The following is a 13,435-nucleotide window of genomic DNA, read 5'->3' as shown; positions in this document are numbered from 1 at the left end:
TTGTTTCTCGCCGGCGGCTGGGATCGAACCCAGGACCACAGGATCACAAGTCCCGCGTGCTGTCCGCTCGGCTCAAATGTTCTCCTATTCCACATTCCATAACATGGCATTTATTAACATTAAATTCCATTGCCAAGTGGTGCGCCATATACTTATTTTGTCCAGGTCATCTTGAAGGGCATGACAATCATCTAAGTTTCTTATCCTTCCTATTATCTTAGCATCATCAGCAAACATGTTCATATAATTCTGTATACCAACTGGTAGATCATTTATGTACACAATAAACATCACTGGTGCAAGAACTGAACCCTGTGGTACTCCACTTGTGACATTTCTCCAGTCTGATACATTGCCTCTGATCACTGCCCTCATTTTTCTATCAGTCAGAAAATTTTTCATCCATGTTAGAAGCTTACCTGTCACCCCTCGAATATTTTCCAGTTTCCAGAACAACCTCTTATGTGGAACTCTGTCGAAAGACTTTTTAGGTCCAGATAGATGCAGTCAACCCAACCATCTCTTTCCTGTAATATCTCTATTGCTCGATCATAGAAACTGAGTAAATTTGATACACAGGATCTTCCAGATCGAAAACTATACTGTCTGTCTGATATTATATCCCTTCTCTCCAGGTGTTCTACCCATTTAGTTTTAATTATTTTTTCCAATATTTTGATTATTACACTTGTCAATGATACCGGTCTATAATTAAGGGTTTTTTCCCTGCTTCCACTTTCGTAGATTGGAACTATGTTAGCCTTTTTCCACACATCAGCTACAACTCCTGTAAACAGGGATGCCTGAAAAATCAGTTGAAGTGGAATGCTGAGCTCAGGTGCACATTCTTTCAGAACTCATGGTGAAACGCCATCTGGACCAACTGCTTTGTTCTTATTTAGCTCCTTGAGCATTTTTTCCACTTTGTCTCTAGACACCTCTATGTGCTCTATGTTGTTCTCTGGAATTCTTATTGTATCTGGTTCCCTGAAGATTTCATTTTGTACAAACACACTTTGGAACTTTTTGTTTAATGTTTCACACATTTCCTTTTCATTTTCCATGAATCTATTTCCCATTTTCAACCTCTGAATATTATCCTTTACCTGCAATTTGTTGTTTATGAATTTATAGAATAGACCTGGTTCTGTTTTACATTTGTCTGCAATCCCTTTTTCAAAATTACTTTCTGCTTCTCTCCTCACTGTCGTGTAGTTGTTTCTCGCATCTTTGTATCGCTGGTATGTTTGGGGGTATGGTCTCTTCCTGTATTGATTCAATTTTTTGTGTCTTTTGGTCTCTGGCCCTCTCGCAATTTCTGTTGAACCAATCCTGTCTCCTAGTTCTTCATACACACACACCTCTCTGCACACACAGAGAGATGTATGTGTGTGTGTGTGTGTGTGTGTGTGTGTGTGTGTGTGTGTGTGTGTGTGTGTGTGTGTGTGTGTGTGTGAAAAAAGACAGCTTTGAATGTATTGAAATGCCATTTTCTGGGTGAGTCCTGGAGGCTCCCCAGACCTATCCAGGCTGATATGAATATCCCTAACTTTGGCATCAGTCAATGTGGGTGGAGTTCTAGGCCTACTGGGGACCACGAGCCAAAACCTGGCCCCCCCTCAGAGAGGCACAAAGAGTAATGGCCTGTAGAAATACACATGTGATTTTGGAGAATTCTATATCTGCCATCAACTGGGACAAGCACCCTGAAAGGTAAGCGCCCCAAAACAAACCCCTATTCTGGTTAAAACAACGAAAATAAACAAACAAGTGGACAGAACTTCCCAAATGATAACGAGCAAATGAACATGACGTCACACGAGCCGTGCCGCATGTCTGCGCAGTTCCCCCCTCCTCAGGAGGGAAAAGCGGGAGCCCCAGACCCTCCATGCCGGTGATCCACACCCCAGTTCTGAGGCAAGATATCAACATACGCAAAAACCTCCGACCAGAGGGAGGGAGGGTTGGTGGAGAGCCTCTGGGACTCGCTCAGGAAATGGCTTTTCATTACATTCAACACTGGTTTTCAGGGGGTAGCCCCTACGGCTCCCCAGAGCTACTTCACCAAAGACAAAAAAGAAAAGGGACTTACCTAGGAGGCGGTCAGTGCTCACATCTCAACTCAAAGTCGAGACAGGCTGTAGCCGCCGATCCAAAGTGACACAGGCCCGACAAAGCCCAGGAATGTTAATGAGGTAGCATGCAGCCAGGACCCTGTTCAACCACCAAAAACCCCGTACCCGAATGTCAGCCTAGGACATGTTCCCAGAGACGGCAACAAGAGCAGCAAACTTACGAACGTCATGGGCACAGGGATAGACCACAGGCTGGCTAGACTTTATAACAATGCGGACGACCTGAGAGACCCGTACCCGCGAACAGGGAAGAAGGGAAACTGGATCAACCCAAAGCGCGTCCCTGGACACAAAACATGATGCACCCCCGGCCTGACCAACCAAGCATCAACAACCCAAGGACTCCTCCAGAAACCTGCAGTCTCATTGTTCACCAGAAAAGAAGGAGACAGCTGCAAACAAACAAACCTATCACCACGACCAAAAGAGCAGAAACCCCTGCGCCGTAGGAGAGCATGAAGCTCTCCAACCTGACCCCCAGAGGCCAATGCCAACAGGAAAAGAGCCTTAGAAAAACAATCCTGAACTGAAGGGGCCCACAAGAAACCGAGGAGAAGAGAGATAGGAGAGCACTCTGTCCAAAGACCAGGACTGCTCAGGCTGCGCATGAGCAGGCCGGATGTGAAACAACGCACGAAAAAGCTTGCGGAACTGTACAGAAGTTACATCTATACCGAAAGCAAGCTGCAGCGGCTCCACCAACAACGCACGATACGAGGCGACAGTATTCGGCATAAGAGGATGGTCTTGGAACAACCATGAGAGAAAGAAAAAGAACACCACCACCCAAACTGAAAGGAAAGTATAGAGACGAAGAGTCAAAAAGAACCGGAAGGATCGCCAGGAAACTTCATACTGCCGCCGAGAAGAAGCCCGAAGGTGGGAAACCATTAAAGAAGCCACTTGATCACCATACGGATGGTGATAAACCAGAGTCAAAAACACCAAATGCGAAGACTTGAGGAGAGGAGTGAACCAGTCTCGTAACGGACCAGGGCGATCTATTGAAAGAGGTGGAGCCACGGAAAACCTCCGGGTTTGGACACCGGGCAAGCAGCGCCTGAAACTACGGCTGGGCCAGCCACCACAGGGCCAAGAGGACTACTCGCCCCTGTTAAGTCTCTAAGCAAGCCAGAACCTGGAGCAACAGCTGAGCCGGGACAAAGAGGTACAGGAACCACCACCTCGACCAGTCCTGGTGGAAGGTGTCAATCCCGATGGCTTCATGGTTGGGGAGGGGCGCCACATATACCGGAAGATGCCTCGACCACACCGATCCGATGAGGTCCACCTGAATGGGCACCGGAACTTCTGGCACAGCCAACTGAATGAGTCAGCATCGACCGTCCATTCCATGGACAGGGAAACGAACCGGGATAGGCCGTTCACCAGGACATTGAACACCCCCCAGAAGTGAACCCCCAGGAGAGCCAAACTCCGAGAACTCAGCAGACGAATCACCTGAAGCGACCAGCCCCAAAGAGCCAAGGACTGCATCGAACCCCCTCAATTCAGGCAATGAACCACCAGGGAGCAGTCCGAATGGAGCAGGATCGTCGATCCGCGGGCGACCTGAACCCTCAGAAGCGCGAACAACACCGCAGCGAACACCCGCACCGTGCTGTGGGCCCAACGGAAGGACGGACCCCACTGCCATCGGCTGGCCTGGTGAGCACTGGTCACAAAGCCCCAGCCGAGAAATGACTCTTCCATGAACACATTGAGCGATGGCTTGGATAGGCGCCAAGGCAATGAACCCGGAAAAAACCCGAAGAGGAAGCTGACAATGCAGCAGCTGATGTAAGGCCCCCTCAGGGGTCGAACCCAGCGATCGCATGAGAGGGGACAGGAACGTCCCCAAAGGAACCAGAACAGCCGACAAGGCCAAACCCGACCGGTGAGTAGACCATCATCGCAAAGTTCAGACTCCCACACAAACCCTCGAGCAACCTCCGAGTGACCCGGGAACCCGCCAGAAACAAACACACACGGGACTGCAGCTGAAGGAGAGACTCCAGAGGGAGAGACAAGGAAGTGGTCTGAGAATCCCATACAAGACCCAGCCAGGTCCGAACTTGGGAGGGAACCAGATGGGACTTCTGCCAGTTCACCAGGAACCCTAACCCAGCTAGCTGGAAAAGCACTAAACCCCTGGCGAGCAGACACATGGACCAACTGGGAGCCCAAACCAGCCAGTCGTCAAGGTAGGCCAACACCTGAACACCTAACAGACGCATATAGGTCACCACGACTCGGGTAAAGAGTGTGAACATGTGAGACCCCTGGTTCAACCCGAACGGGAGACAACGAAAGCAGTAACTCCGATGCCCCACAACAAAACCAAGCCAGTCCCTGAACCCAGGATGAATCAGGACATGCCAATACGTGTCCTTGAGGTCCAAGGACACCATCAAAGCACCCGGCTCCACCAGCAGCCGGACCCGGGGCAGAGTGGTCATCCAAAAGGAGGGGCAGGAAACCCAGGGGTTCAGACATGACAAGCCCAGAATGAACTGCAGGTCCACACAGTCCCATTTCGGAACCAGAAACGGCAGGAAACCCACCTGAGAGATGTCGTCATTTCGACCACGCCAAGCTCACTCACTCCAAGACGACCTGACAAAGCGCAGGAGAAGAGGCCTGCCCTGCCAGCCCCTAACCCCCCCCCCCCCCCTAAGGAGGAGGAGCCACCCAACAGCACCGCAGGCCGCGAGAAAAAATGCAAAATGGCCGATGCCCCTTATGAGAATCCAACCTGCGCACAGAGCGATCACCGCAAAAAGATCACCAGGCTGCACCAGGTGCAGCCGGGACCGAAGGTGGCACCGCTCCAAAACTGGCACCTGTGGCCTACCCGACGAGCAGAACCACGAGCCCTGGCACGACCCCTCCGGGAAGAACCCACCCGGGAACCCCGGAGAACCAACAAGTCAGCAGCTGGAAGAAGCTGCCCACATATATTGCTCGACTGCAGAGGCCGCAAACATCAAAAGACAAAAGGGCAAAGACAGTCTAAGAGCCAAGACCCAAGCGGATTCTGTGGAGGAAGCGAAAACCACCTGTCGACACTAGAGACGTGCAGCAAAAAACCACGACAGTGCATCCCGCAGGATCGTCGCAAACAACTTCAAAAGTGCAGACGACGCACGACCAGCCGAGACCAAAGCACCAGACCCAAGGAACGGCCCCAAGCGCCTCCACCACATCCTCAAGCCAATCCGAAGACAGCTCCAGGAGGGAAAAGAAACGCAGGACTGAAGCCAACAAGCCACGTGTGTGCAAGTCCTCAGCCACAAGCGCAGCCAACAAGCCATGTGTGTGCAAGTCCTCAGCCACAAGCGCAGCCAACAGGCCACGTGTGCGCAAGTCCTCAGCCACAAGCGCAGCCAACAGGCCATGTGTTCACAAGTCCTCAGCCACAAGTGCAGCCAACAGGCCACGTGCACACAAGTCCTCAGCCACAAGCGCAGCCAACAGACCACGTGTGCACAAGTCCTCAGCCACAAGCGCAGCCAACAGGCCATGTGCACGCAAGTCCTCAGCCACAAGTGCAGCCAACAGGCCACGTGTGCACAAGTCCTCAGCCACAAGCACAGCCAACAGGCCACGTGCACACAAGTCCTCAGCCACAAGCACAGCCAACAGGCCATGTGTTCACAAGTCCTCAGCCACAAGTGCAGCCAACAGGCCATGTGTTCACAAGTCCTCAGCCACAAGCACAGCCAACAGGCCACGTGCACACAAGTCCTCAGCCACAAGCACAGCCAACATGCCACGTGCACGAAAGTCCTCAGCCACAAGCGCAGCCAACAGGCCACGTGTGCGCAAGTCCTCAGCCACAAGCGCAGCCAACAGGCCACGTGCACGCAAGTCCTCAGCCACAAGTGCAGCCAACAGGGAAGGAACCTGCACGTGAAGCTGAACCGTGCCAACATCCAGCAGAAGGGCCGGAGCAAAAAGGCACTCATTAAGGTACTCAAAGTTGCCCCCCAGGTAAACCTGGACCACAGTCAACGCCTCGTACCACTCAAGCGTGTGGGTACGACAGAAGGCTTCCCAAGCATCCAGCGAGAACAAAGGGCAGTCCATAAGCCAGGACGAACCCTGAACCTCATAACAAACCCGGTACAGAGACGAAGCCCCAAACCTGAAAGAAGATGGATCCATTATGGAGGCATACTCCGGGTCGTGCAGGAGGTAAGCCGCAATGGCCGCCCGCATCTCAGCATGTGAGACGCGGGAAGCTGAAAATCTCTGGAAGGACGGAACTGAAGGACCTGCAAGGACACGGAACCGAACCCGGGGAGGAGCCAAGCTCAAATCCAACTCGTACGCAGAGGAGGGAAAGGAAAACCCAACTCCTTGTAACAGTAAGCCTCGCTCGGAGAGTCTTCCAACCCTCCATGGGTCCAATGGGGCCCAAGACCCCAAGCCAGCTCCTCCCCAACCCTGGGAGCGAGTCGTCCTCCAAAGCCCTGGTCTCACAAGAAAAAGCCGGGGCGGCCAGAATGGCAGAAAGAGAATGGGCCCAATGGTCAGACCCTGGAGCTACGGCTGGAGGAACAGATTTGAATGCCTCCATCTCCACCCCGGAAGGGGCAACCCCCGAAACTGCCCTAGTCTCAGAAATCTCTAAACCCTGCCCCGACCCCGAAGCCCTCAGACACTTATGAGCCGGAAGCAGGGGGGGGGTGGGGGCTGTGAGGAACCAAATGAATTACAGCAGGAAAAGAACAAGGGGGCGCAGACTGAACCAAGGCCGAAGTGACCAACACCCCAAAGTCTGGGGTCCCTATAAGCAAAATGGGGTAGCCTCAGGGCATCTGGGGAAGCAACCAACCGAACACGTTGCAACAACCTAAACCTATCCTGCAACGTGCGAGCCGCCTGCACCCGAACAATGTCATCTATAGATTGGGTGAATTGAGTCACAAACAAGTAACAAATCTCGAAGGACTCCGAGTCAAATGTGTCACCGACACAACAGGCAGCATGACGGAAGCAAAAACAATAAGCGTCGCCCTGAGACAAAGGGACAGAGCAGCCCTCAAACTTGCACAAAGCGAGAGGAGACTCAGGGGTCACATCCATCGGACCCGAGTGCCCCCGCGGAGTTTCCCAGGGCCACTAGACTGGGTCTGCTAAGGGTAATCCCAGGCAGTGTACTGCTAACCAGCGCCTAAGCGACCAAACAACACTGCTAAAGCTGAACCCCGGGACGTGTCCACTCACGAGGGCAAAGCAGGGGGTACCACCAAACAAAAGCAACCCTAGTAAAATGGGAAAGTAATACCGAGGCAGACAACCAATAAAAAAAAAAAAAAATCCTCGCAAGATGGCAACGTACCCAAAGGGAACAGAGCTGGCTGTTGTTATAGGTGAAAACTAGCTGTGCAGTACCCCGCACCCCTACAAGTGCAAATTCTACCACTTACCCCAAGGTAAACAAGGGCGGGAACCCCCCCCCCCCCCATACACTCGGGGCGGTCAGTCGCTGAGCAGCAAAAGACCAACAGAGGTAGACCCAAGGTGACTTGTGGATGATAACCCCAAGCTCCAAGGGCGGTACTTACAGGGCACTTAGGGAAGGGAACCCTAAGTGCATACAGCATGAGTACCTTGGAATAATACTTCCAGCTCCCACGCCACCATAAGAGCAGCACTGAACCAAAGCATAGCACAACACAAGAGTCAGGAGCTGGAGCCACACGACTGCGATGCATCACACCAGCTGAAGAACTGGGGTGTGGATCGTTGGCACGAGGGTCTGGGGCTTCCCCTTCCCCCTCCCGGGGAGAGGGGGAGTTGCGCAGACATGAGGCCCAGCTTGTGTGACGTCATGCTCGTTTGGTAGTTTTCATTTGGGGAGTTCTGTCCACTCGTTTGTCTATTTTTGTCGTTTTAACCAGAATAGGGGTTTGTTTTGGGGTGCTTACCTTTCTGGGTGCCTGTCCCAGTTGATGGCAGATATAGAATGCTCCAAAACCACATATGCATTTCTATAGGCCATTGCTCTTCGTGCCTCTCTGAGGGGGCCAGGTTCTGGCTCATGGTCTCTGGTAGGCCTAGAACTCCACCCACATCAACTGATGCCAAAGTTACGGATATTCATGTCAGCCTGGATAGTTCCGGGGCCGTAGGGGCGCCCCAAGAAAAAAATTAGTTAGTAGTTAGTAACAGTTGAGAGGTGGGCCAAAAGAGCAGAGCTCAACCCCCGCAAGCACAACTAGGTGAATACAGTGTAGTGTACACTGAGTGCTGACCACAGTGTAGTGAACACTGAGTGCTGACCACAGTGTAGTGAACACTGAGTGCTGACCACAGTGTAGTGTACACTGAGTGCTGACCACAAGGTAGAGAAACACCACGATGACAGTTGACTTTATTAATAAAAATGTTTCAGATTTTAAAACAAAAAAGTTTCCTATATATATAAAGTTTACTCTCATCTTGATGTGTCTCCATATCATCCTATATATATAAAGTTTACTCTTATCTTGATGTGTCTCCATATCAAAAGTGTTTATATAGAGGCAATACTACACTCAGTTGGGTGAGAACAATGTGACCTTCAGCAGCATACCTTCACTGAGGTGTGGACAGTCTTGACATCTGGGAAGAGTTCTTGGCACTTCTGGAGCCAATCTTCTACCTCCATGTTGCATTGGTCAACTTCGTTGATGGTCATGAATACTTCCTGTGCTGTGTTGACTGTGTCGAGGCTCCCCAACATGGCCTGCAGCTGAGTCTTCCCTTCCTCTCCTTGTGTTGTCATATCCACCACACTGGTATCCTCCAGTTCCAAGAGCTTCATTGCTGACTTGTTCTGCTCTACCAGAGCATAGAGTCTGTCCTGGAGCTGGAGGTGTTGAGTCTTCCAGTCCCCCAGCTGCCCCCGGTACTCACCCAGCTGGGACAGTACCTCTTCACAGCTGGTAATGAGGCTGCTGATGCTGCTCTTCTGCTCCTCCACCAGGGAACGTAACTTCTTACTGATGCCTCTGGTCGGAGCTTTATTGGGTTTTGTGGGTACCATTGTCACTGGCACAACCTCCATACCTTTTAATTTTCTGATAAAGGCCTCCATACCATAATTGATTGGGAACTGAGTAGCAGCTGTGGCAGTGTGCTGGGCACGGCAGCTGGGGCAGTTCAGCTGACCATTCTTGATAGCATTGTCAATACACTGGGAGCAGAATGTGTGACCACAAGGCAGAGTGCGAGGCCGTAGCAGAGTGTCATCATAATTGTTAAAACACACTGAACATTCCTCTGGGTTGTTATCCTGTGGATAAAGAATATTTGGTTAAGTTACATGTATTTACAACGAAAAAAATTATTTTCTGGGCGAGTCCCTCTGGCTCTCTGGAGCTATCGGATTGATATGCGCATATTAGTCCGGGGTCATCAGTCATCTGGAGTTCAGCCTACCGAGGACCACAAGCCAGAACCTGGCCGCCTCAAAAAGGCAAAGAGAGCAATGGCCTATGGAAACCCCATGTATTTGGGGACATTCCATATCTGCCATCAACTGGGGTTAGCACCCAGAAAGGTAGGCATAACAAAACAGACCCCCACATGGTAAGAAAAATTGCAACCAAAGACCGAATAGAGAGGCAGATTCCCCCCCCCCCATCTAAAGAAACAAGCAAACATCATACACACCGCCACACCACTTGTCCACGCAGCCCTCCCCTCCCTGGGAGGGTGAAGGGGGAGCCCTGGACCTCCTGTGTCGGTTACTCACACCCTAAATCAGAGGCTGAGAATCAAAAACAAAATGGAAACTGACGACCGGATGGAGCGAGGGTGCCGGGGAGCCTCCGGGACTCACCCAGAAAATGGCGTTTCATTACATTCAACGCTGGTTTTCTGTGTAGAGTTCCTCTGGCTCCCTGGAGCTACCAAACTAAAGAGAAGTAAAATAAAAGAGGCCTAACGCAGGAGGCGGCTGCCACTCGCCCCTCAACTCGAAGTCGAGACAACTGGCTGCAACCTGCGACCCAAAGCCACACACGAAAGACCAGTACCAGGAACAATGACCAAGTAATGAGTGGCCAGGACACTATCCGACCTCCAAAACCCCCCACATCCGAATGTCAGCCCAAGACATGTTACCAAGCACGGCAGCCAAAGCAACAAACTTACGAACATCATAGACACGAGGGTAGACCACAGGCTGGATAGACTTAATAACCCTGCAGATGACCTGGGAGACACGAGCCCTGGAACAGGGAACGAGGGAAACCGGATCAACCCAAAGCGCATCCCCCAGCCACAGAAGTCGAAGCGCACAGATAATGGCAAAGAGCCGCCCCAAGACACAACATCTGATGCACCCCCGGTCTGACCAGCCAAGCATCAATGACCCAAGGCCCCTCCAGAAAGCCACCGTCTTGTTCTTCGCCAGAAAAGAAGGCAACGGCTGCAACCGCACAAACCGACCACCAGGACCGAAAGATCAGAAACCCCTGCGCCAGAGGAGAGCAGGAAGCTCCCCCACCAGACCCCCAGAGGCCAATGCCAACAGAAACAGCGCCTTAGAAAAACAGTCCTGAACCGAAGGGTCCACCACAAACCGAGGGAAAAAGAGAGCACCCAGTCCAAGGACCAGCATGGCTCAAGCGGCGCATGAGCAGGCTGGAGGTGAAACACAGCACGAGAAAGGTGACGGAATGGGGCAGAAGTGACATCCTAAATGCAAGCTAGAGCAGCTCCGGCAGCACCGCACAATAAGAGGCGACAGTCCTGATCCGATCCAAAACAGAAGACAATCTACAAAGAGAACGAATATGGCGAAAAGAACGCCAGGAAACTTCATACTGTCACTGAGACGAAGCTCACATGTGGGACACCATCAAAGAAGCTACCTGATCACCATATTAGTGGTAATAAAACCCCTGTCAAAAAGACCAGATGCAAAAAGCAGAGGAGTAGACCGAACCAGCTGTGTACTTGACCGGTCCAATTTGCTGAAAGTGGCGGAGCCACAGAAAATGCCCCTGGTTCAGACACCGAGCAAGCAGTGCCTGAAACCAAGACTGGGAAGGCTACCGAAGGGCCAGAAGAGGCCCGACTCTCCCACGGTAAGACTCCAAATGAACCAGAACCTGCAGCAATAGCTGGACTGGAGGGAAGAGGTACAAGTAGCCCCACCTTGACCAGTCCTGCTGAAAGGTGTCAACCGCAACAGCTCTGCAGTTGGAGAACGGTGCCACATATATCGGGAGACACTGAGACCACGTCGACACAAAGAGATCCACCTCCGGGAGCCCGTACGTTTGGCAGAGCCAACTGAAGGAGTCGGCGTCGACCATCCATTCCATGGACAAGGGAATAAACCGAGACAGGCCATCTGCCAGGGCGTCGGACACTCCACGGATATATTTGCCGCACAGAAAGCCAAATCCCGAGAATCCAGTAGATGAGTTACTCAAAGGGACTAGCCCCAAAGAGCCAAGGACCAAAGAGAATCCCTGCGGTTCAGACAATGTACCACCAGAGAGCAGTCCAAATGGAGCTGGATCATTGAACACCGAGTGATCCGAACCCTCCAAAGTGACAACCAAATCTCTGCGAATTCCCACACCATGCTGTGAGCCCAACAGAAGGACGGAGCTCACTGCCCCTGGTCGGCCTGGTGAGCACTGGTCACAAAGCTCCAGCAGAGAATCGAGGCATCCGTGAATTTTGGACATGAACCCCTGGAGGCAGAACCCACCCATCGCGAGAGAGGTGAAAGGGATGGCCTCGACGCTGAAGCCAGACCCGACCCAGTGAGTAAACCGGCATGGGGAAGGTCAGACTCCTGCACAACTGCTCAAGCAACCACCACATGACCCGGGAAACTCCCCCCCCCCCAAAAAAAAAAAACAGTAGAAGGCAGGACTGCAGCAGCAGCAATGCCTCCGGAGGGAGACACAAGGAAGTGTTCCGAGAGTCCCTCATGAGGCCCAGCTGGGTCCGAACCTTTGGACAGAACCAGATGAGACTTCCTCCAGCTCACCAGGAACCAGAATCCGGTGAACTGGGAAAGAACCACCCCCCTAGTGAGCAGACAAGCAGACCAGCTGGGAGCCCACACCAACCAGTTGTCGAGATAGGCCTACACCTGAACCACTAGCAGACGCAGAAGGGCCACCACGAACTGGGAAGATGCGTGAACATGCGAGGCACCAGATTCAACCCAAAAGGAAGGCAACGAAAGCGGTAAGCCTGCCCCTCCACCACAAAACCTAACCAGTCCCTGAACTCCAGATGAATAGGGAGGTGCCAATATACATCCCGGAGATCCAGAAACATTAATCAACAACCCGGCTCTAACAGAAGCCAAACCAGGGACAGAGTAGTTATCCAAAAGGAGGGGCAAGGAATCCAGAGGTTCAGACAGGACAAGTCCAGAATGAACTACATATCCGCACAGTCCCACTTCGGTACTGGAAACAGGCGGGAAACCCACCTGTGGGACAAGGTCTTTTCGACCACTCCCAAGCTCACCCACTCCAAGATGACCTGACGGAGTGAATGGGAAGTCAGCCCCGAATCCCCCGGTAGGAAGAGGAGCCACCCAATACCACCACAGGCCGGATGACGCAACCCGAAAAACCCACAAATCATGGGATCAGGCATCAGCAAACAGCACGAGTCCTTGCCCCCCCCCCCCAGCATCCTGGCAATGGGGCAACCCACGAAAGGGCCAACATCCCGTACGAGAAGGTGGCGCCGGTTCAGCAACTTACAACAAGGCCTACCTCGACCTGAAGAGACCCGAACCCTGGCACGATCCAGCCGGGAGCACGAGAACGCCGACCCCGGATCACCAACAAAGCAGAAAGAGGACGGCAACAGCAGAAGCTGCCAGGAACTGAGGAACAACCTAGACTGCAAACAAAACAGACAAAAGAGTGGAGAAAACCCCAGAGCTAGGGCCCAGGCCAAAGCAAGACAGCAGTCTGCAAGGCAGGAAGACCCAGGGGCCGCCCCTCAAAAGAGGTCGGGGCCAGATTAGAGGCCAAGACTGGGCCACACCGGAGGAAACCATTAAGGGCCACCCAAACCTGTACAAGAGAAATTTGAGAGGAAAATCTCCGGGAGACGAAACCGAAGAACCCAAAGGAACCTGGAAATGAACCCGAACCCAAAATGGAGCCCGAAGCACCACAACTGCTGGCGGAAAAGGTATCCTGGAAAAAACAACAACAGGCGGCCATAAAACATACTACTAGTCATATACAAATAATCAAACACACATTTACATATACACACGGCTCCAGGAGAAGTAAAGTGATACCTCGGCTCAC

The 13,435-nt window shown here is 52.2% G+C and overlaps 1 protein-coding gene across 4 annotated transcripts in view; it reads right to left on the bottom strand.

Annotated features, from left to right (window-relative positions):
* Positions 1-13,435, bottom strand: part of LOC138364602 (tripartite motif-containing protein 5-like) — a 203,907-nt gene that overhangs the window by 68,651 nt on the left and 121,821 nt on the right. For all 4 annotated transcript variants that reach the window (XM_069324442.1, XM_069324441.1, XM_069324443.1 and 1 more), the window contains one exon: positions 8,719-9,420. In XM_069324442.1, the coding sequence (XP_069180543.1) occupies positions 8,719-9,420 (702 nt within the window). The remainder of the gene's footprint in view (positions 1-8,718; positions 9,421-13,435) is intronic.

The sequence above is a fragment of the Procambarus clarkii genome, chromosome 14 (genome assembly GCF_040958095.1).
Source record: "Procambarus clarkii isolate CNS0578487 chromosome 14, FALCON_Pclarkii_2.0, whole genome shotgun sequence".
Taxonomy (NCBI): domain Eukaryota; kingdom Metazoa; phylum Arthropoda; class Malacostraca; order Decapoda; family Cambaridae; genus Procambarus; species Procambarus clarkii.
Note: the sequence above shows the minus strand (reverse complement) of the source record. Positions and strands in the feature narration are given on the sequence as shown.